Below are 20,761 nucleotides of genomic sequence, written 5' to 3'. Positions count from 1 at the left end.
AAGGGACATAGGGCAAAAATTCTATTAAAACTCTCTCAGGTTCCTTTGGTAAACCCAGCCTACATCTTTACCTCCTTTGAAATCCCCAGCCTTAATAAGTAAAACACTTTCCAAAAGGTAGGGGGATACAAAGGTAAAAGTTAAAGTTTATTTACACTCTGATGATAAGGCTGGTCTAGATACAAATATACAAAAATACAAATAAGTCAGGCATCAAGGGCAAGATATGTAAAGGTATTTAGGAACCTAGTGGGAGTCTCAAAAGCATCTAGGCATCTATCACCCATTAAAATGAACAGTTCCCATCAACAGTTATGTTTTGAGAACTATCAGCTAGCCAGTTTTTAATCAATTTACTGTTGTTTTTGTGAAGTGTTATTTTTTTAAAATAGTGTGATGTTACCCTGAATCAAACCTTTAGAAAAATGCAAGTCTATTACGTCAACACCATTGCCTTTAACAATCAGAAATGTCACAGTTAAATCAAGTTCATTTGATAAAAAACATTCTGTGAAAACATATTGATTACCATTAATTGAACTTCTTTCTCCCTTGTAATTCCTTTTTGTTGAAAAATGACCATTTTCAAACATGAAAATTTTTGTAAAGAACTGTTGATTTAGTGATTTTTTTCTTTTTTTAATTAAATGTTTCATTTCAATTTTTGACAACATTTAAACGGAAAACTTTATAAAAAAAACATTATTGAATTGTTTCCATTTACCAACATGTAGGACCCCCCAAACTTAAAACCCTTAAAAGGGAAGTGAGTTTGATTTTTTGAAATTCTTCACTAATTAAAAAAAAAAAATCCACCATGGTTGTTCATCATTCTTTATTTCCTGCACGTTGTTCTTTAGTCTGCTGTTTAATAATTTTTCAGCTATTGAACCAGGGAACAGACACCTCACAATCAGCCACTCCGTTATCTTGCCTGACAGGGCCTATAATTACCTTGGTCCTCCCATTTACCCTTTTTCAATATTGCCACAACATTGAGCTTTCTTCCAGCGTTTCAACAGTAAAGGCCCAGTGAGCTCCTCAGCTAGCATTTTTTAAACTCCTGGATGTGGGTTATCTGGATCTCCTGATTTAAAAATGTCTAACTTTAGTAGCTTCTGTTTCACATCCTCCTGAGGTACTAGTGGATTTGAGTGTTTTTTAGCCACCTAGAGCCTTTTGAAAATCCCACTAGGTGCCTAAATACCTTTAAAAATCTGGCCCTTAGCTGCTGTTGAAAATTTTACCCCACCCCACAAAGTGACCAAATTCATTTGGTCCACAGATTTTCTAACATCTGGAGAAACAAATGATACTTTGTATTGAATTCTGTTCTTCTCAGTCCTCCTGATGAGAAACAATCTCATCATCCATGGGAGTGGACGCTTCCTTCTGTATGCAAATAGCAGCAATAGGGAAATCCAGGACTCAGAGGGTGAAAACCAACACACCAAATCAGTTTTCCATCTCTACCCCAGTCTTGAATTCTGTAGGTCACAAGAGACGCTCATGGAGTTAAACAGTTAAAATGCATTATTGGATGTTCCTTGAATGTTCAAGTCAGAATCCTAGTGCCTGAATAATTATTACCACCTCCCCTATCTCCCGAAGCCTCAATCAGCTACGACTTACAACTAGAGTTTGTCAAGAAACAGGGCAAGGGAAGGGAAGGGGATCCTGATCATTTCATCATTTTTCCCATTGACACTGGAAATGTTGATGGCACTTTTGATCTACTAATTGTTCATTCAATCTTCAGCCAGTGCTATTTCTTGTCAAAAGTCCCTCCATGCTGTTAGCTGGGATTTTCAAAGGGGCTTAAGAGAGTTTGGTACCCAATACCCATTGAACTCCATTAGGTTATGGACACACGGCATGTAGAATTTTCCTTGATTCTGGATGTCCATATTTAAGGGATGATCTTGACTTGCACTCTGGAGAATCACTGATATGCAAATCCCATTTTAACAGATCTACGGAATTTAGCATGAAGAAGAAGAGGAAGAAAAATATCCCAGTTTCCCTGAAAATTTCCTTTCTTCTAATATTAAGGTAAATGGGTCAGTCTTGTCCTCTGCTATTTTCTCCTTCATGAATCTCTGCTGTGCTCTGCGGCAGGCAGGACTTGTCTTTGTTCCTCAAAGGCTCTACGATGAACATTTTACATTGGTATATTCCAAGGCAGAGAATCCTAATCTCTAGTTCCAGCACAACATTGCCAAACTTGAACTCCTAATCTTTTCTCCTAGATCCTCCCTCATTTTCCATTCTCCAGCTCATTTCAGAACTCAGCTACCCTTCCCAATACACACCTTTGGAACGCTGGGGTTATTTATGTGTCTTCTTCTGAGTCCAGGACTATGATTTTTGTCTTTGGTGAAGATTTTCAGAGGCAAAGAGGGCAATTCTGTGGCCCAACTCCCATTGAAAATCCTTTGACAATCTCCCCCTTTGTATCGAACATGAAAACTGATATTACGTTTTGCCCAGGATCAAATTCTAACAACCAAGGAACAAAAAGAAAAGGAGTACTTGTGTTACCTTAGAGACTAACCAATTTATTTGAGCATGAGCTTTCGTGAGCTACAGCTCACTTCATCGGATGCATACTGAGGAAACTGCAGAAGACATTATATACACAGAGACCATGAAACAATACCTCCTCCCACCCCACTCTCCTGCTGGTAATAGCTTATCTAAAGTGATCATCAAGTTGGGCCATTTCCAGCACAAATCCAGGTTCTCTCACCCCCTCACCCCCCCTCCGTGTCCAGGGCCCCCCACCGCCTGGTCTGGGCCCATCCCCGGACTCAGGGCTTCGCCCCTGCAGAGGTCTCCCCGCCCTGGCCGTGGGGCCCTGCGTGCCGGGGCGGGTTTGGGGGTGTTTGGAGGGAGGTGACCCCAAAACGTTTCTGCTCCGCCCCCCCCCAATCCACCCTCCCTTTCCGCTCTTCTCCCTGCGTGGGTTTTCCAGGGGCCATCCCCGTGGCGCCCGGCCAGTGTGAGGACACAAATCTCAGCCCTCCCCTTTTGCACCGGGGGGCACCGGCCCTGAACCTGCTCCCCACAGGCTCCTGGGGTCTGCTGGGTCCCATGAGGGGGTCGGAGCTCCCCACCCACCCCACCCTGCGGCTCCGTCGCACCCCAAGAAGCAGCTGCTGCAGCAGGAGCCGCCGCCTGTGACTTGGCCAAAGTTTCACGCCGACTCCCTTCCTCCGGGCGGGGAATTAGGCATCAGAGTTCAGTGCCGGGAACAACCAACCCGCCCCCCGCGCCCCCGCTGGAGCCCTTCCCTGGCCCTCAACCCTTTCCCAGCCTACGGAGCTCAGCCCAGAGAGGCGGTAAATACCTGCGGGGGGGAAACGTGCCTGTCCTGGGGCTGGGGAGTTGCAGGCAGATGAATTCAGGCGAGGAGGGAGGCTCAGCTGTCTGGCGGGGAGGGGGAGAATTAGCTGCTGGCCCAACTCCCCGGGGGCTCGGGTGGATTCTCCATCCTGGGCCATGTGTGAAGCCGGGCGGGAGGTTTGTCTAGAAATCTGCCTACGTTCCCATCCCCCCACCCGCCAGGTGATCCCAGTCTCCCCGTCCCTCCTTCCAGCTGGGAATTCTCCAGGGGGCTGGAGTGGTGGGGAGCAGAAACGAGGCTCGGAGAGTGGGCTTGGGAGCCCGTCTCGCTCACTTCAGCTCTGGCGTTCCTCGCCCCCATCCCACCCTCAGCTCCCCGCTCCTCTGCGGAGACTCCCTGCGCGCCTCAGAGCCAGATTTCTGCTGCGGGAGAAATCAACCGGCTGCCGTCCTCTTACCCCGTCGTAAGGCAGCAAATCCAAGGCCCAGGCCGAACGGCTCGGGGGCGTGGAGCAAGAACGCCGGGAGCCCCTGGGCGCGGCCAAGGGCTGGATTTCAGCCCCGTTGGGGCGGGGGGGTCTATGGCGAACTGCTCCATCCTGGGGTGAAAGCTGAGTAAATAGGCAGGGCCGTGTCCCTGCCAAGAACAGCCAGGAGCTGGAGCCTGCTCCACAAACCTCCGCTTCTCTGCAGGGCGACAGCGGGGAAGAAGGGCCTAGCTGGGTTAACAACCCCCCAGTGACCGAGGCCGGGTCCCCTGCAACCCCTGTCACTGTACCAGGGGCCCCCCAGGGGCTGGGGATAAAACCCAGCAGTCCTGGCTCCCAGCCCCCTCATTCTAATGCACGAGTCCCCCATCCCCCTTCATTCCGTCTGTCCGTCTGACCCCTGCACCTCTCCTTCCTTCCATCTGTCCATCCGTCCCCATACACCCCTCTGTATTTCTCTTCTCCATCCCCCAACTGCCAGCTGTACCCCAGTCCTGCCTGCCCCTCCCTGCCGGGGGCTGGCGCAGTTGGGGCAGAGCCGTGACTCTGATCTCAGGAGCTTGGGCCTGTGGGACTCCCTGCCACAGGACCTGGCTGAGCAGAGGGGTGGGGCTGGGGTCTCAGAGCCATCGCCGAGTGTGTGAGTGTGGGGGGGGGTCAGCCCATCAGTTTCCATGGGAACCCTGTATCTCACCCCCCCCACCTTCCCCTCACACAGATCCCCGACCCCGGAGCTGCGGCCTCCTGACCAGCTCCAAGGAGTCGGGTGAGTCAGGGCTGCGGGGGACGGGGCCGTGAGGGGGAGGGTGGCCCCATGGCTGAATGTGGCTCCTCCCCCCGGTGCCCAGTGGGGGGCCTGTGGCTGACGTCACCCTTCCCCCCAGTGCCCCTGCACCGCAGCTCGGCGTCGGTGTTGATCCGAGGCTTTGTGGCGGACGTGGGCTCCCAGCTGCTCTGCAGGAACGAGGAGCCTGGGCCCATGGAGGCCGTGTTCCAATTCCCCGTGGACGCCGAGGTGGCTGTCGACGCCTTCCAGGCCCGGCTGCGGGGGGCCTGGATCCAGGCCCAGCTCCAGGAGAAGAGACAGGTGCTGGGGGCGGGGGGTCCCGGCGGGGAGAGAGGAGGGGGCCGGGCTGGGGGGATCTCGGGGTGACCCCATCTCTCCCGGCAGGTGCATGAGCTGTACAGAGATGTGCTGGTCGGGGGGCAGGGGATCTTGGGGGACGGGGATCTCGGGGTGACCCTGTCTTCTCCCGGCAGGCACAGGAGCTGTACGGGGACGCTCTGGCCGGGGGGCAGAGCTCGTTCCTGCTGCAGCAGGAGGGGGCTGGGGGCGACGTGTTCAGCTGCTCCCTGGGGAATTTGCCCCCCGGGGAGGAGGCGATGCTGACCCTGAGCTACACCTGCAAGCTGCCGCTGGAGCATGACGGGGCCGCCCGCCTACGTGCTGCCGACCGTGCTACACCCTCGCTACACACCCCACAGTGAGACCCACAGATCCCCCTGTCCCCACTCCTGCGTCCCTCCGGTGAGACCCACAGATCCCCTACCCCCATCACTGTGACACCAACAGACCCCTCTCCCCCCGCACACGCCCCATGGTGAGACCCACAGATCTCCCCATACTCCCCTGTACCCCAGCTGTGTGCTTCCAGCCATGCTGCACCCCTTTTACATGCCCCATGTTGAGACCAGACCTTTAGGTGCCCTAGATCCCGCATAGCTCCCTGTACCACATAGCCCCCAGAACCCCAGCTACACACCCCACGGTGAGTGATCCCTGCAGCCTGTACCCCCTGAAACCTCCATAGCCCATTCTACGTACCCCACAGTGAAAGACCCACATAGCCCCCATAATGCGCCATAGGCCACTACTGTGTTCCCTGTGGTAAGTGCCCCCCCCCGGGTCTGCAGTCCCCGCCCCAGGGTATATGACCCACCCCAGCCATCCCGAAATCCCCTGATATCCCAGCCCAAGACCCCCCCCAATAACTCATACCCCCCATCCTCCCCCCACTCTCCTAGCCCCCTGGCCCTCACCCCTGTGTCTCTCTCTGCAGGGTGGGATGGGGAGAACATCACCCAGGAGGTCCTACGGGTCCTCCAGGGGGAGCTGCCCTACACCCTGAGCCTAAGCGCCATGCTGCAGTCGCCCCACGGCATCGACCACGTGCTCTCCAACTGACCCTCATCCCACCTGAGCTATACAGCCGGGAACCTAACCACTGCCCAGGTAAGGGCTCACCCGGACACTTGGGTCCCAGCCATCCCTGCTGGGAGGAGGGTGCTGGGGGTGGGGCAGGGGGAGGGTTCTGGGCTGAGGGGTGGGTTCCAGGGAAGGGGGCTGTGGGCGGGGGGAAGGTCCCAGGGGGTGAGAGATGTGGTGTAGGGTGCGGGGTGGGTCCCAAACGGGGGAGCATGGGCCAGACTCTTTGGGTGATTGAGGGGGTGGGGGATCGAGCGACAGCAATGGATCTGGGGAATTTCCCAATTTCTCTGGGGAAAATCTGGATAGGCTGAAATCTGCCAGTTTGGGGATGAAATCCCTGGCAGTGGCTGGGCTCTGTAAGTCTTTAGTGTCTGGGATTCTCCCTCGCCTTGTTTCTCAGTGGAAGTAAATGGAGGTGTGGGGACCAGGAAAATGTCACCCCCAAATTGGAAAGATTCAGACCCCCCCCACCAAATGTCAAACTTTTGCAATTTTTCACTGGGAAAAGCCAAGTTCCCGCGTTGGCCTTTGGGGTTGTTTTTCCTTCTCTTCTCTCCACCTAACCCGGGGGGGCCCAGCCAGCGTTCCCAGGGTCTGCCCCTCACCCCGTCTCCATGGGGGGGTGCCGAGCCGGACGCGAGAGCCAGCGGGACCCTGCCCCCCCCGGAACCGTGTGGAGGTGACTGTGTGTCTGTCGCCCCCCAGGTGTCGCTGGCCCAGGCCCCCCCCCGTGGGACCGGGACTTGGAGCTGCTGGTGTATTACACGGAGCCACCCAAACCCAGAGCGGTGCTGGAGGCCCGGCTGCCTGGAGCCGAGCCAGGTGCGGGAGGGGATCCTGAACCCTACTACCCCTGGGCGGGGGCGCAGAGGGGGATCCATAGGGTGGGAATCTGGGGAGGGTGAGGTAGGTGCTGAGCAGTGACATGGGATCGGGGGGGGCATGGTGCAATGAGGGGGATGATGCGGGGATGGGGAGTCCTAGGACTGATGTAGGTGGGTGCTGGGGGAATCTGGAGGCAGGCGAGGGTGGGGGGACAGGAGCGGGGGAGTCTTGGTGGAGCTGGCGTTGGCAGGGCGGGGTGTCTGGGAGCAGGCGGGCACTGGGGAGCACTGCAGGTTTGGGAGGCATGGGGGAGAACTGGGTATGGGAGAGCAGGCACTGGGGGGCTGGGTATGGGGGTGGGGGGATTTAAGGGGAGAGGGGGTGGGGGGAGGGACAGAGCAGTGGGGGTGGGTCTCTGGGTACAGTCATGGGGCTCTGAGGGGGCGGCTCACAGGGACTCGACCCCATGCCCACCTCATTTGGGGGCTGGCTCCCATCTTCCCGCAGGCTGCCTGATGGGCGACCCGGCCGTGGTGATGACCCTGCTGCCCAGAGTGCCCTGAGGCGGTGCCGGCCCAGAGCCAGCCTGGAGAGTTCGTCCTCCTGCTGGACCGCTCCGGCAGTACGGCCTGCCCCACTGGACAGCAGAGACCTCTCCCTGACAGCGCATCACAGCACCAAGGGACGGCCAGGCGGGAGGCTGTGCCTAGATGGGCCCGTGGGGCCGTGCCGGGGGAGCAGCCCAGGCTGGCTGGGCCCGTGGGGCTGACTCTCCATCCATCTGTCTGTCCCCAGGAGACCCTGGTCCTACTGTTGAAGAGTTTGCCCCTGGGCTGTTATTTCAACATCTATGGCTTTGGGTCTGAGTTCGAGTCCTTCTACCCCTGAGTCCGAAGGGCAGGGAGGGGGCTGGCTGTGTTAGGGGGCAAGGCTGGTTAGCGGACAGAGGTTGTCTCTTGGTTAGGGGGCAGAGCTGGTTATGGGGCAGGGTGTGTCTGTGGGTTGGGGGCAGGGCTGGTTAGGTGGCAGGGGGTGTCAGTGGGTTGGGGGTCAGGGCATGTCTGTTTGCTGGGGGCAGGGCTGGTTAGGGGACAGGGGTGTCGGTGGGTCAGGGGGCAGGGCTGGTTAGGGGACAGGGGTGTCGGTGGGTTGGGGGCAGGGCTGGTTAGGGGTCAGGGCATGTCTGTTTGTTGGGGGCAGGGCTGGTTAGGGGTCAGGGGCATGTCTGTTGGTGAGGGGCAGGGCTGGTTAGTGGACAGGGGTGTCGGTGGGTGCGGGGGCCGGGCTGGTTAGGGGACAGGGGTGTCGGTGGGTGAGGGGGCAGGGCTGGCTGGGGGCAGGGTGTCCCTGGCTCCGGCTGTCCCAGCCCCAGACCTGTCGGCGCCCCCCACAGGCAGAGCGTGGAGAATACCCAGCAGACCAAGGCCGAGTCCCTGCAGCGCCTCCAGCTGCTCCAGGCTAGCCTCGGGGGCACCGAGATCTTGGAGCCGCTACGAGCCATTTACCGCAGCCCCTGCCGGGACGGGCACCCACGCCAGGTGCCGGGGTGCCGGGGCCAGCCGGAGGGGCATCCTGGGGAGGGCTTGGAGAGTGATTGTGGGGCCGAGGGGTGACGTGGGGGGTCGCAGAGAGGGATGCGGGCCTGCGGGGACAGACTCACAGACTTTCAGGACAGAAGGGACCATCGTGATCATCTCATCAGGCCCCAGCTCCTCACCCTGCCACCCCCCCGCCCCTCCCAGTGACACTGCTCAGCCCCTCGCTCCCCCCGGGGACAGCCCCGCCCCTCAGGCTGAGTCACCGGCACCCCCAAACCCTGAGTTACAGGAGTCAGGTCACAGCGACGCCCCCCAGTTGCTCCGGTTCAAACCAGTGAGTGCCCCAGGCTGCTGAGGGAGACCCAACCCCCTCGGGTCTCTGCCAGTCTGAGCCGGGGGAAAATCCCTTCCCCACCCCACACGTGGGGGTCAGCTTGCCCAGAGGATGGGGGCGAGACCCCCCCAGCCAGCCCCCTGGGAAGGATTCTCTGCAGTAACTCTGAGCGCCCCCCCACTCCCAGTGCCCCGCTGCCACCCATGGGGTGTTTGCTCCCAGCTGTCGCTGTGGGCCATATGCCATTACAGGCCCCTCCTTGCCCTCCCTCCCTCCCCCCCCGCCGCTCCCCTCGGAGGCTGTTCAAGGGGGAGACCCTGGGAGAGGGGATCGGAGAGGGGCTGGGGGCCCTGGGGGGCAGCCGAGCGGGGCCATGGGGTTGCTTGGAGTGGGCCTGGGGCTCTGGGCCAGATGGGGGGCCAGTGCCCCTGGGGGTGTGAGCAGGGTGTGGCAGGTAGCAACCGGGGGGGGGGTACCTCTGTATAGAGCTGGGAGGGGCAGCGCTTTATGCTGTGTCCAGCTCTGGGGGGTACCCTGCAGCCTGGAGGGGCAGGGAGGTCACTTGTGGGGGGGTGGGGGGGGTCAGGAGGGAGCTCCTGGAAAAGTGCCCACAGCAGTCGGTGGGTTCTTGTCTCTAGGGGCTGGTGAACAGGTGATCGGTGGGGGTTGGCGTCATGCCTCGGGGTTGGGGATTACAGAGATAGGGGAGGTCAGCAGTCCCCGTCTGTCAGCCCCTCAGGGGAGATCTCTGGGAGGGTCAGTGGGGCAGATTCTCCAGGGGGCTGCTCCCGTTCCCAACAGGGAGGGGGTGTCTCCGGGGGCGTTGGGGTCCCCGGCTCTGACAGAGTCTCTACCCCCCTCAGCTGTTCGTGTTTACGGACGGGGAGGTAGAGAACACCCAGGACATCATCGCAGAGGTGCAGCGTCACCGGGGGACCCACAGGTAACTGGGGGTGCCTAACCCCCCCAAGCCCTGCCCCCATTAGCATTGCCATCATGTGGATCCCCACCACCATAGTGCCCAGAATCTGCCCAACCCTTTGCCTCACCCTGCCTCCCAGCCCTGCCAGCATGGGAAGCCCCCCAAGTCCAGCCAGCCCTACTGGCCCCTCTCCAACTGCCCTGCCCCCCCAGCACTGGATGGGCCCCACCAGCTCTGCCCCTCCCCCTCCAGTCTCTGCCCGCCAGCAGGTGCTTCTCATTCGGCATCGGGGACGGGGGCATGTGATCAAAGGCATCGCCCGGGCAGTGGGGGGCAGCGCCGAATTCATCACCGGCCAGGACCGCATGCAGCCCAAGGTGAGAACCCAGCAGTCCTGGCTCCCAGCTCCTCCACTCGAGCCTACTAGACCCCACTCCCCTCCAGAGCTGGGGACAGGACCCAGGCATCCTGGCCCACCCTGTGTGTCCCGGTCCCCCGCCAGGTGCCGCAGTCTCTGAAGCGGGCCCTGCAGCCGGCGGTGACCGGGATCTCACTGAGCTGGGATCTGCCCCCTGGGATCCAGGTGGAGCCGCTGCACTGGGACCCCGAGGTGATCTTTGCTGGGCAGCGGTGCCTCGTCTAGGCCCAGCTCCGCGGGCAGCCCCAGGTGAGAGAGCGAGGTCCCCACACTAGGATGCCCCCAGGGCTCGTGGTTAGTGACTGAGCCAGGAGCCCCACAGTCCCCTCCTGGGCGGTAACTCTGACCCCCTAACGATGGCCATTGGGTCAGGGGTCTCTGTGCTACCCAAGCCCCATTGATTTCATTTGGGATTGTTAACTCTGACCCCTAACGATGGCCATTGGGCCAGGGATCTCTGTGTTACCCCAGCCCCATTGATCTGAATGGGAATTGATAAATCTGACCCCTAACGATGTCCATTGGGCTGCAGGTCTCTATACTAGCTTGGCTGCGTTGATCTCAGAGCAAGTCTACACTACAAATGTTCATCTCCTGCCGACGTAGCACTGTCTGCACGGGGGGCTAAGGTCGGTGTAACTACACCGCTTATGGGTGTGGATTTTTCATGCCCCCGAGCAATGTAGTTCTACCAAAGTATGTAGTGTAGACGAGACCTCAGTGAGGATTGATAACTCTGATCTCTGATGATGGCCACTGGGCTGGAAGTCTCTGTGCTACCCCAGCCCCATTGAGCTCAATGGGGATTGTTATCTCTGGACCCTAATGACGGCCATTGGGCTTACTAAGCCAGCCCCCCAAGTGGTGTTAATTGGGTGTATTTGCCCCCTTTGTTCTGTAAGCTGGGTCTGAGGGGTCCCAGGGCATCTTCTCCCCCCTTGCATTCCACCTCTGACAACCTTTCTTTCCCCGCAGCCACTAGACATTCCCATGGGGGGCATCACCCTGCAGTACCGCATCCAGGACCAGACCTACAAGGAGACGCTGCAGTTCTCCCTGCAGCCACAGGATGGAGAGAGGTGACGGCAATGCTCCCCTGGCTCCCATCCCCCACCCCAGGCAGCTGGGTCCTGCCCCCCCCCGGCCTCACCCCAGCAGAACAGAGACAGGATGGGACCAGCCTCCCTTCTGTGACCACTAGACCGCACTCCCTTTCCGGGGCCAGGATAGAACCCAGGAGTCCTGGCACCCCCCCCCATCCCGCTAGACCCTGCACCCCTCCCCGCAGTGGCTGGAACCCAGGCGTCCAGGGATGACCCTGTGAATCTCTCTCCCTGGCATAGGCTGCCCGTTCACCGGCTGGCAGCCAAGTCGCTGCTGCTGGAGCTGGAGGTGGCCGTGGGCGCGGGGTCGGAGGGGGACGGGCGCCGGGCACTGGAGGCCAGCCTGAGCTCGGGGGTCGTCTGCTCCCTCACGGCCTACGTGGGGGTGAACATGGAGCGGGGGCAGCTGGTGCAGGGGCGGCTGGTGAGACGGGATGTCCCGCTGGCAGGTAACCCCCAAAGGGACCGGGCCTCCTGGCGCTAGGTGGGGACCCAGCATGTGAGGGGAACTCGGGTGGGAGGGGGAACCTGGCACTGGGGCAGGTGGGGGGAACCTGGCGCCAGGGAGGGGGGCAATTCAGGGAGGGATCCCACACGGGGGGATCCCAGTGTAAGAGGGGGGGACCCAGAAGGGGCATGCGGGGGGCGTCATGTTTATGGGGTAATGTCCCTTTGCTTCTCTCCCTGCCCCCCTGACTCCCGGGGGCTGTGCTGTCCCCTCCCTGCTCCAGGGCAACGGTGACCCCAATCCCCATACCTCCGGGACATGGGGAGAGCAGGGGCGCTGGCAGGGTGAGACTGGGAGTAGCCCACGGGGGTGTCCCCCCACCCCCCCAGCCGGAAGAGTGGGACCTGTGCCAGGCAGACAGGCATGCAGAGACCCAGAGTCAGACAGGGACAGAGACCAAGAATCAGCCGACAGACCCAGACGGGGACAGGACGGAGAGACGCAGAGAGAGAAACAGACCCAGTCAGACAGACCGACCGACCCAGACAGACGCAGGGACAGGAGGGGCGGGCACATTGCTGTCATGAGCAGACCTGGCTAGTAGGGGCCTCTCGCCCCCCAGCATCCTGCCCTCATCCATGGAGCGCAGCACCCACCCCTGCATCCCCTGGGGCTGGAGGAGGGGTCCTGGCTGAGGGGAGAAGAATGGGGCTGTGGGGACTGGATGTGGGGGTCACAGCCAGGGGGGAAGGGGCAGGAGCTGGGAGATCCTGGCTGTGTTGGAGCTGTGGGGAGAGGAGGATGGGGCTGGGTGTGGGGGGGTCCCAGCTCGGGGAAAGGGGCTGGGGGGTATGGAGGAGGGGTCCCAGCGGTGCGTTGGCTCTAAGTGCCGGGGGGGGGGGGGAATTCTCTTCCCTCCCTTTGCTTCTCTGGGTCTGTTTTCGTGTCCGTCTGTCTCTGTGTCCGTCCATCTGCTCCCTAAATTTCGATTTCATCATGGACTATATGGAGGTGATAGACTGGGTCTGGATAGACCCCATCTGCGAGCGGCCGGCGAGCGGAGTGCGCCTGGACGAACCGAACCAGCGCAGCGTCTTCGGGCGCTTGTCCCGTGACTTGGCTGCGGCACGTGAGTACCACGGCCACGCCTGCCTGCAGCTCCCAAAGTCCAGCGCCGGCCATCGCCTCCCTCGCAAGCGCCTGTCCTGGCTCCGTGGCCTCCCAAAGCTCAGCCGGGGGGGCCCAACACAAGGGCAGACAGTCCTGCAATCAGGGGGCCCCACCGGAGACGGCACCCCAGAACGGTGAAGGGGGCTGGGAGTCAGGACTCCGGGGGTGGGCAAACGCCAGGGTGACGCTTCATCGGGTTAGAGACCCGTGTGCCCTGAAGGTCACGGAGCTGTGCAAGTCTTGAAAAACTGCATAGAAAACGAAGGAAATTCCCGGGTGAAAAACCTTTGTGTCGCTGAGGGAGGGGGAATTCTTGGCTGTTTTTTTTAGTGTCGTGAAGCAAATTATCTTGAAAGAAAATGAATAAATAAATAAGGAAACCCCCAGGCAAAAAACTCTGTGAAGGTGGAATTTGGGGTGTGAGTTTGTGTCAGTGAGCTAAGGGGGTGTGTGTGGGGCAGCGGGGGGGTGGGATCAGTATTTTTTCGTAACAGGAATGTCTCTGAGCAGTTTTCTCTGAAATAAACCCAGAGGGAAATTCCCAGGCAAAAAAACCTTGTGAAGCTGGGTCTGAGCTTGGAGGTTTCTACAGGCGAGTTCAGGGGCAAAAGTCTTTATTGGCACCTTCTGGTTTATAAACGAAGAAACCCCCGAAAAGGCAGAAATTTTAAAGTGAAGGTTACCTTAAAACCTGCATTTGGAGAGTCTGGAAATACAAAGTGACTGTAGCCCAGATGACTTTAACTCTGCCCCGTAACCCTGTCCCATGCATGGCTATAATATCATATAGACTCTGTAACATCCCATCCCCCGCTACCCCTTTAGACTCTTGTGTCTCTCTGCGGATGTAGGTCTGTATCGCAGGTTGTAGTGGGAGATGGTCCCGGGGACAGACTGTGTTTGAGAAACACCGTGGGGTCGTGGAATTAATGGCTGGGCAGGAACATTCACAGGGAGTTGGGTGCCCATCTCCGATTGAAAGTTAATTGTCATCCCATGGGTGCAAGAAGGGTCAGAGTTAAGGATGTCTGTGGTGGGGTTAAGGGTGCAGAAGAGCAGGTAAAGTGTGCAGAGGAGCAGGTTAAGGACACCCATGGAGGGACAGAGTTAAGGCCACACAGAGGGTGACAGTTAAGGTTGTTGGCTGTCCCCCAGCCTGGACAGGCCATGTCGCTGTTCTGTACCCACAATCCTGTGCCAGCCCCATCTTCCTGTGTCTCTCCCCAGAGCGGGCACCGGTGGAGTCTCCCTTGCTGAGGCTGGTGTCTCTGCAAAATGCCGACATCTCGTGGAACCTGGACTCCCGGCTGGCTTCTGTGCTGGGGGTGAGCGAGACTGACGCCAGGGGGAGGATACCCAGTGAGGTGAGCGGGGGTGCAGAGGAGAGGGGAGAGATGGGGGCAGGTGCCATGGGTAGGGCCTGTTTTCTGCTCCCAGATGAGATTGGGGTGGGTAGTCTGAGGGTGACTGGATTAAAGGACCCCTGAACCTGGAGCCCAGTGGGAGAGACGGGCCCAGATCGGGGGGCTGGGTACCCCCTAACGGGGTCGGAGCATTGGATCGAGGGGGCCCAGGGCCAGGTGGAGGCGCCCAGGTTGGGCCCTGTCTCAGGCCACCTCACTACTCCCTGGACACGGCACTGGGCATCTGGGTGGAGGGTCCACGGTGCTGGAGCGGGGGCAATAGGAACCCTTCGAGTCGGGGTGGGGGGATGGAGTGGGGGGTCCCTAGGGAAGGGGGAGGGCTGGGTGAGGGATGGAGGTCAGGGGAGGGGGCCAGGCTGGGCGCTGACTCAGGCTGTCTCTATCCTGCCTCCCACAGGACGTGACCCCCACTATCCGGGCCATGGTGCTGGCTATGGTCTGGCTGCACAGCCAGGCCGTGGGGCAGCGCGACGAGTCGAGCTGCTGGAGGCCAAGGCTGTGGGCTGGGTGCGGGACTGAGCAGGTGAGAGGGTGCCTGGGGGGTGGGGAGCAAGGACAGGGTCCAGGGTCTCGACCCTGCCCCAGGAACCTCCATCCTCATGCCCCTGTCCCCACGGCCCAGAGCCATGAGCCTGCCCCCCATGTCCCATAGCCCAGCCCCGTTCAGGGCCCTGAGAGCCTGTGCCCCATGGGTCCCAGGGCCCCCATTCCTGAGATTCCTGCCCCCCGGGGCCCCACAGCCCAGCCCTCGAGAGCCCCCATCCCCAGCCTCTCCCCATCCCAATCCCAGCACCCTTCTGGGGTTTCCATGCCCCGCCCCCCAGCACCTTTACTTCCCAGCTTCCCAACCCCCACGCCAGTCCCCCACGTGCTGTGAGCTCTGTTCCTTTTGCCCCCAGGCCCTCCCATCATTCCCCGGGCTGGTGTCCCTCCACTTCCCCCCTTCTCATTTCAGGGGCCTGGTTGAGCGAGTCCCTGGAAGCCCCAACGCCCTCAGGGCTGCAGCGTTGGCCCTGCCATCTTCAGGCTCTGAGTCCCCTCCAGGATCCCCGCACCTGCTCCCCAAACTACCCTGGGCATCCAACTGGGAGCCCGAGGGCCAGCAGGGGACACTGGGTGCAGACCCATCTGGCCGGCCTGTGCCCAGCCCGGAGCAAACCCACAGCTGGGATCCCACCACTGCCACCAATTCGGATGCATCTGCCTCCTGCTGGCTGAAGAGGAGTGATGGCTGCCCCCCGGCTCCACCCCACTCTGACCCACTGTTGAGTAACCCCCACGCTGCTCACAGCCGCTGCCTCCTGTCCGCATTGTGGGGGAGTCCTTGGGATCGCCTGCATCAATGTCGCACATCTCTTTGCTTTTTACAAATGGCTGAGCGGTCCCTCTATAAACAGCCCCCGGCCCCCACCCCAGAGGTGGCTGCACTGACCTCGCCCTGCATGAGCCATCCAGTGTCAACCTAGTCCCATCTAGACGGAGTTCAGCGATTGGACAGCCAGCCAGACCAACCGGATCTTTGCTTGTCCAAACACGACCTCCTTTTGTCGTAATGGCAGTTTTCTCTTCGCTAGACAATCCTGAACGCAAACACGAGCACAGTGCTTCGCTTCATTCTTCATTTCCTCTCTGCCTAGGTCCAGACTAGAGCTGGTCAGACATTTTCCAGCTGAACAGTGCTGTGTTGGCAAATGCAATTCTGTGGTGAAGGCTGAAAGGTGGAATCAGGCAGCAGATGGAGGATGTTTGCCCCGTGCTGCGTGTTGTGAATCCCTCCCCATTCACCAGCTGCTGAATTCTCTACCACAGGAAGAAATGCTTCAAAACCTGACCGTCCATCTCGATGGTTAATGCTCACGCTGTGTCCATCCTGGGCAGCACTGGGCCCTTCTCAGGACATCCTGGGACTCAAGCAAACAATGAAAGAACTCAGCTGGTTAATTCCCTGGAAAGAAAGTGCTATTTGCATCAAGAAACTGCAGGAACATAAAGAAGAAGCAAACAGTTTCCCACTTCATGTTAGCCAGCACTGACCCCCTTTGAACTGCTTTCACCATATGACTCTGTGCTGGGCGGTGTCCCTATTTCAGCCTTTCCGTGTCTGAGAAGGCAACACAACAAATTCAATTTACAGCCACATTGCGCAGCGACTCCAGGGAAGGATTAAGATACCAGGTAATGGATTAATTGCCTTATGGCCTGAAGGAATGCTGCCCTGGGACTGAGATTTCCCCAAAGGCCAGACGGAATTCAGAGATCTTAGTTCTCACTTCCCGCTATGAATAGTGGAACTTCAATACCAGCGGTGACACCCTGGCCCCATTGAAATCAAAGGCTGTTTTGTCTTTGACTTCAACGGGCACAGTATTTTAGCCCATATTACGAGGCTTTTGCAAATTGAAAATCCCAACCTACTATCCTGGTCCAAACCCACTGAAGTCAGAGGAAAGGCTCTTTCAGAGAGAGCTGGGGAACCAGCCCCCATTGAAAACTCCAGCCGGAGTGAGTCTTTCCAGTGGTCTTTAGATAAACTCCGTTGGTAGAAGCTGATTGCCTAGCTGCCTTCGGCGCCTTTGGATATCCCAGCTTCCAGCTGACTGCAGTGGACTTTGAAGCAGACCCAGTCTGTATAGCTGAGCCTTTAGATAGATAGATAGAAAATGCACACACACAATAACAAAATAAAATCATACGACCGTCTGTACTCACACGTATGTGACCATAAACAGCCTCACGTACTGTAGCACACCCATTAATGTATGAACCCTCCAGCCTGTAATGCCCCATCCGTGCCCATCTGGTCCTGGGTCCTAGGTCCTCTCCTTGGCTCTGGCTGGGCTTGGCATGCTAGCGACTAGAGCAGGGGTATGGCCCATGGCGTTCCCGGGTTCTGTTTTGGTTCCTGGAGGCAAATGTGGCCTAGTGGGTTGAGTAGGGGGGACTGGGACTCAGGACTTCTGGCTTCTACTGTGGTAAAAGCATCACAGAGAAACCAATGTAAACACACTGAGCATAGCAGGAGTCACCCGTCAGTCTTATGGGGCCCCAGCAGGTCAGAGACTTTCCAACGCTTCTGCCAGCCCAGAAGGTCCTGTCCGTCGATGGGTCCGAGTGAGTTCAAGCTCATCCTTTCAGAGCAAAAGTCTTTTCTTTGTTTCCTCATTTCTGGAAAAGCCAGCTTGACCCAATGTGTGCGAACCCCCCTGAGGGCGTGGAACTTCTGTGGAGCAGATCAGTCTGCGGTGGGGTGTCTACACTGCATTGTAAACCCAGGCTTGTGGACTCGGTGTTTCCAAGCCCGTGCTTGAGTGTCCACGCTGCATTGGAAGCCTGGGTTTACAGTGCTGGACCTGGGTCTCACAGCTGTGCTAACATGTCCATACTGCACTGTGCAGACCTTCTGACTCGGGTCTGCGGCTTGACCCGCGTCCACACTGCACAATGACAGGGCTTGGACCCGAGTCTCAGTGGGAGTCGGGCTCTGACGCATCCCCCGAGCAGCATCCTAGGACCCTGGCCCTGAGTGCTTCCTGCGCTGAGTCAGACTGACCTGTGTACACGCAGAAGGGGGCCTTGGGCTCAGACATAAGTCAGAGCCCGGGCGTAGGGTGCAATGTAGACATAGATGGTGAGTTGCTTTGCTTTACTCACCCCTCCCCTGGTATTTTTGGTTCCTGGAGGAGCTGGCATAGCCCTCCCCCATGGAGTTATGTACAATTCCTGGCCCACAATGATACATAAACTTAATACAGTGTGGTCCCCAAAATATTGATGGGGTGCGATATCTAAGACTGGCCTGCAGAGAGCATCCCAGTGATGCACTGGATTGGGGAACATGGGTGCTGAGTTCAATTCTCAGCTCTATCACCGAATCATAGTGTGACCTTGGGTAAGTCACTTCACTGGTTTGTGCCTCAGTTTCCCCTTTGAAAAATAGGGATGAGGATGATGATGATATTCCCACTTCCAGCTGTGCTATGAGGATAACTCGAAAAATACTTGGGAGTCAGATACGACAGTGCTGGGTGCGGTATAATGCCTAGGGTAGATACATGAAGGGTAACATCTTGGTCAGTTACTGAAGCAGAAATAGTTCTGAGCAAGAAACTTCACTTATCAAATGTATATTTCACACCTCTTCTTAGAATAAATCCTTTAATCTTTGAGTCAGCGAGAGTAAACATAGACCATCCCTGACAGGTGTTTATCCAACCTGGTTTTAAAAACCTCCAGTGACGGGGATTCCACAACCTCCCTTGGAAGCCTGTTCCAGAGCGTGATTACCCTGAGAGAAAGAGAGAGTTTTTCCAAATATCCAACCTGAATCTCCCTTGCTGCAGATTAAGCCCATTGCTGCTTCTCCTCCCTTCAGTGGCAATGGAGAAAAATGGATCACCGTCCTCTTCAGAACAGCCCTTCGCTTACTGGAAGCCTGTTGGCAGGTCCCCCTCAGTCTTCTGGTCTCAAGGCGAAACATGCCCAGTATTTTAACCTTTCCTCACAGGTCAGGTTTTCTAACTCTTTGGTCATTTTTGTTGCTCTCCTCTGGACTCTCTCCAATGTGTCCACATCTTTCCTTGTGTGATACCAAGAACCGGACACAGTACCTAATAATTAGGCTGGAATTAGGCACCTAAATCCGACTGAATTTCAATGGGATTTGGACATCTAGCTTCTATAAAGCTGCTTTCAAAGTGCCAAACTTAGCTCTCATCTGGCACAACCGTAGACCTCAGCCCCATCTGGCGAAACTGAGGCACAGAGAGGAGATGGGTCACACCTTCAAAAGCATTTACTCCTAGTATCCAGAGGGACAGGTTTTTAAAGGTATTTAGGTGCTTTGTGGAATTTTCACAAGTGCTTAAAAAAGTTAGATGCCTAACTCTCCATTGGGCATCCAAATCCCTTCGGCAGTTTGAAAATCTTAGCCTTAATGTCTCTGTTTTAGTTTGGGTGTGTTTTTCAGGATTGCTGGGCAGTCCTGGCTTCCAGACAGGTCACTGAGAAATGCAGGTGCCCAACACACCGACAAGTCTGGCCACTTTGATTAGTAGGGATTTTTGCTGGCTAACTTTAGGCACCTGAGTTTGAAAACTTTTGCCTAAGTGATTTGGCTGAGGTCGCAAAGAAAGTCAGGGCCAGCTCCGATATTAAAGCTAAGGTCTCTCGATCCCCATCACGTGCTCCAAACTTCTTATGAATTCTTCTTCTTCTCCAAACTTACACCAGTGAGACCAAGGTTAGAAACTGACCTCTGGAGACAAATCAGGGTCTCAGGTGCCCCAATGCATTAGCCCCACTTAAGTCACGAAAGGTGAATTCTGATTCACACTATGAAGACCCAGAATTGTAACAGAAGTTTAACATTTTTGGTGATATATTGCGCTGTGTGTATGTGTATATGTGAGGAAGGGGGAATTTTTGGTAATATTTTTACGACCTCACTATGTGCCTCGGTTTCCCCTCTATGGCACGTGGTTAACCAGTGCGGGGAAAAGGACTCCGTGTGTTTTCAGGAAAGGCTAAAAGACAGAGGAGTGTGCGTGTCTGCTCCCTGTCTGGGTGGCATGAAGAGTCGTTAAGGAACTGGTTGAAACTGACCCAGATGAACAAGGGGGGCAGCGAGACAATGCCAGCACTGCCTGGATTTCCCCCCTTCTCACAGGGAAGCTGAGCCAAGACACCCACCTGCCAGCTGGAGACCGGAGGACGGGGAAGGGGTGAGCTGGGGGGTCAGAGGTGGCTTCAGGACACTCTGTCTCCTGGGAACTGACTACAGAGGTTCGACAGACACAGCCTGGACATGGGGTTCACTGCGGCTGGGTGGGGCCCGGGGCTGACCAGAACAGATGACATTTTCACCTTCATTTCTCTGTGCTAACCTAAGAGCTTCCTAGGCTGTGTCCATGTGACTAATAAACCCGGCTTGTTTTGCACACGCTGCCCGAGTGTCACTGCGAATCCTGGGGGAGGCGCCCGGGTCCCTGCACAGTGGACACGTCTCTCTCAGGAGTCTGGCTCCGCTGGACAGAGCTCACGGGATGAAGCAGGGGGGCTGGAGCCCCAGAGGGTCAGTCCAGGAGGTGGTGAGGCCATGTGGCCTCCCCTGAAGGGAGAGTGAGACCCTTTGGGGGTCTGGCCCATCGAAGGGGATCCGCCAAGGGACTGTTCCAAAGCTGGGGGCGCAGCATGGATCCTGTGGATCTGGGACAGTATGTGTGTGAGGCTGTGGGATTTCCTGTGTATTTGTGTGTGTGTGTTTTGTTGTTGTCCCCTGCTGGAGGGAATGAGACCTGCTCAGTGTGTGGGTGCAGGTGCATGCATCCCTGCTGTCCTCTTCTCTCGCTCGGGTGTCGGGGGCGGGATGCGTATTTCCCTTCTGCGCCCTCTTGGAAGGAAGGACACTTGTTCTCTGAGAGTGGGTGGGTGAGGGGGGAGAAGTGCAAGCTGCTTTGTGACGTATGGAGACAGCTCAGTTCTGGCCTGGACCTGGCCTGGCAGGGGCTGCCGGAGCTCAGAACTCCACAGAAATACCAG

General features: G+C 57.4%; 1 protein-coding gene across 1 annotated transcript; it reads left to right on the top strand.

The window, feature by feature from the left end:
- Positions 1-2,056: 2,056 nt before the first annotated feature.
- LOC114020098 (von Willebrand factor A domain-containing protein 5A) lies at positions 2,057-20,160 on the top strand. The gene is given in 22 exon segments (XM_043528491.1): positions 2,057-2,060; positions 3,099-3,341; positions 4,552-4,599; positions 4,718-4,920; positions 5,094-5,273; positions 5,275-5,317; positions 5,894-6,066; positions 6,748-6,765; positions 6,768-6,864; positions 7,375-7,424; positions 7,426-7,534; positions 7,658-7,755; positions 8,265-8,405; positions 9,603-9,682; positions 9,931-9,959; positions 9,962-10,038; positions 10,164-10,328; positions 11,055-11,158; positions 11,423-11,631; positions 14,028-14,164; positions 14,622-14,747; positions 15,622-20,160. Coding segments are annotated over 22 exon segments (2,403 nt in total). The 3' UTR covers positions 15,691-20,160.
- Positions 20,161-20,761: the final 601 nt, after the last annotated feature.

Source organism: Chelonia mydas, chromosome 14, assembly GCF_015237465.2.
Source record: "Chelonia mydas isolate rCheMyd1 chromosome 14, rCheMyd1.pri.v2, whole genome shotgun sequence".
Taxonomy (NCBI): Eukaryota; Metazoa; Chordata; order Testudines; family Cheloniidae; genus Chelonia; species Chelonia mydas.
This window is presented reverse-complemented; position numbering and strand designations above follow the sequence as displayed.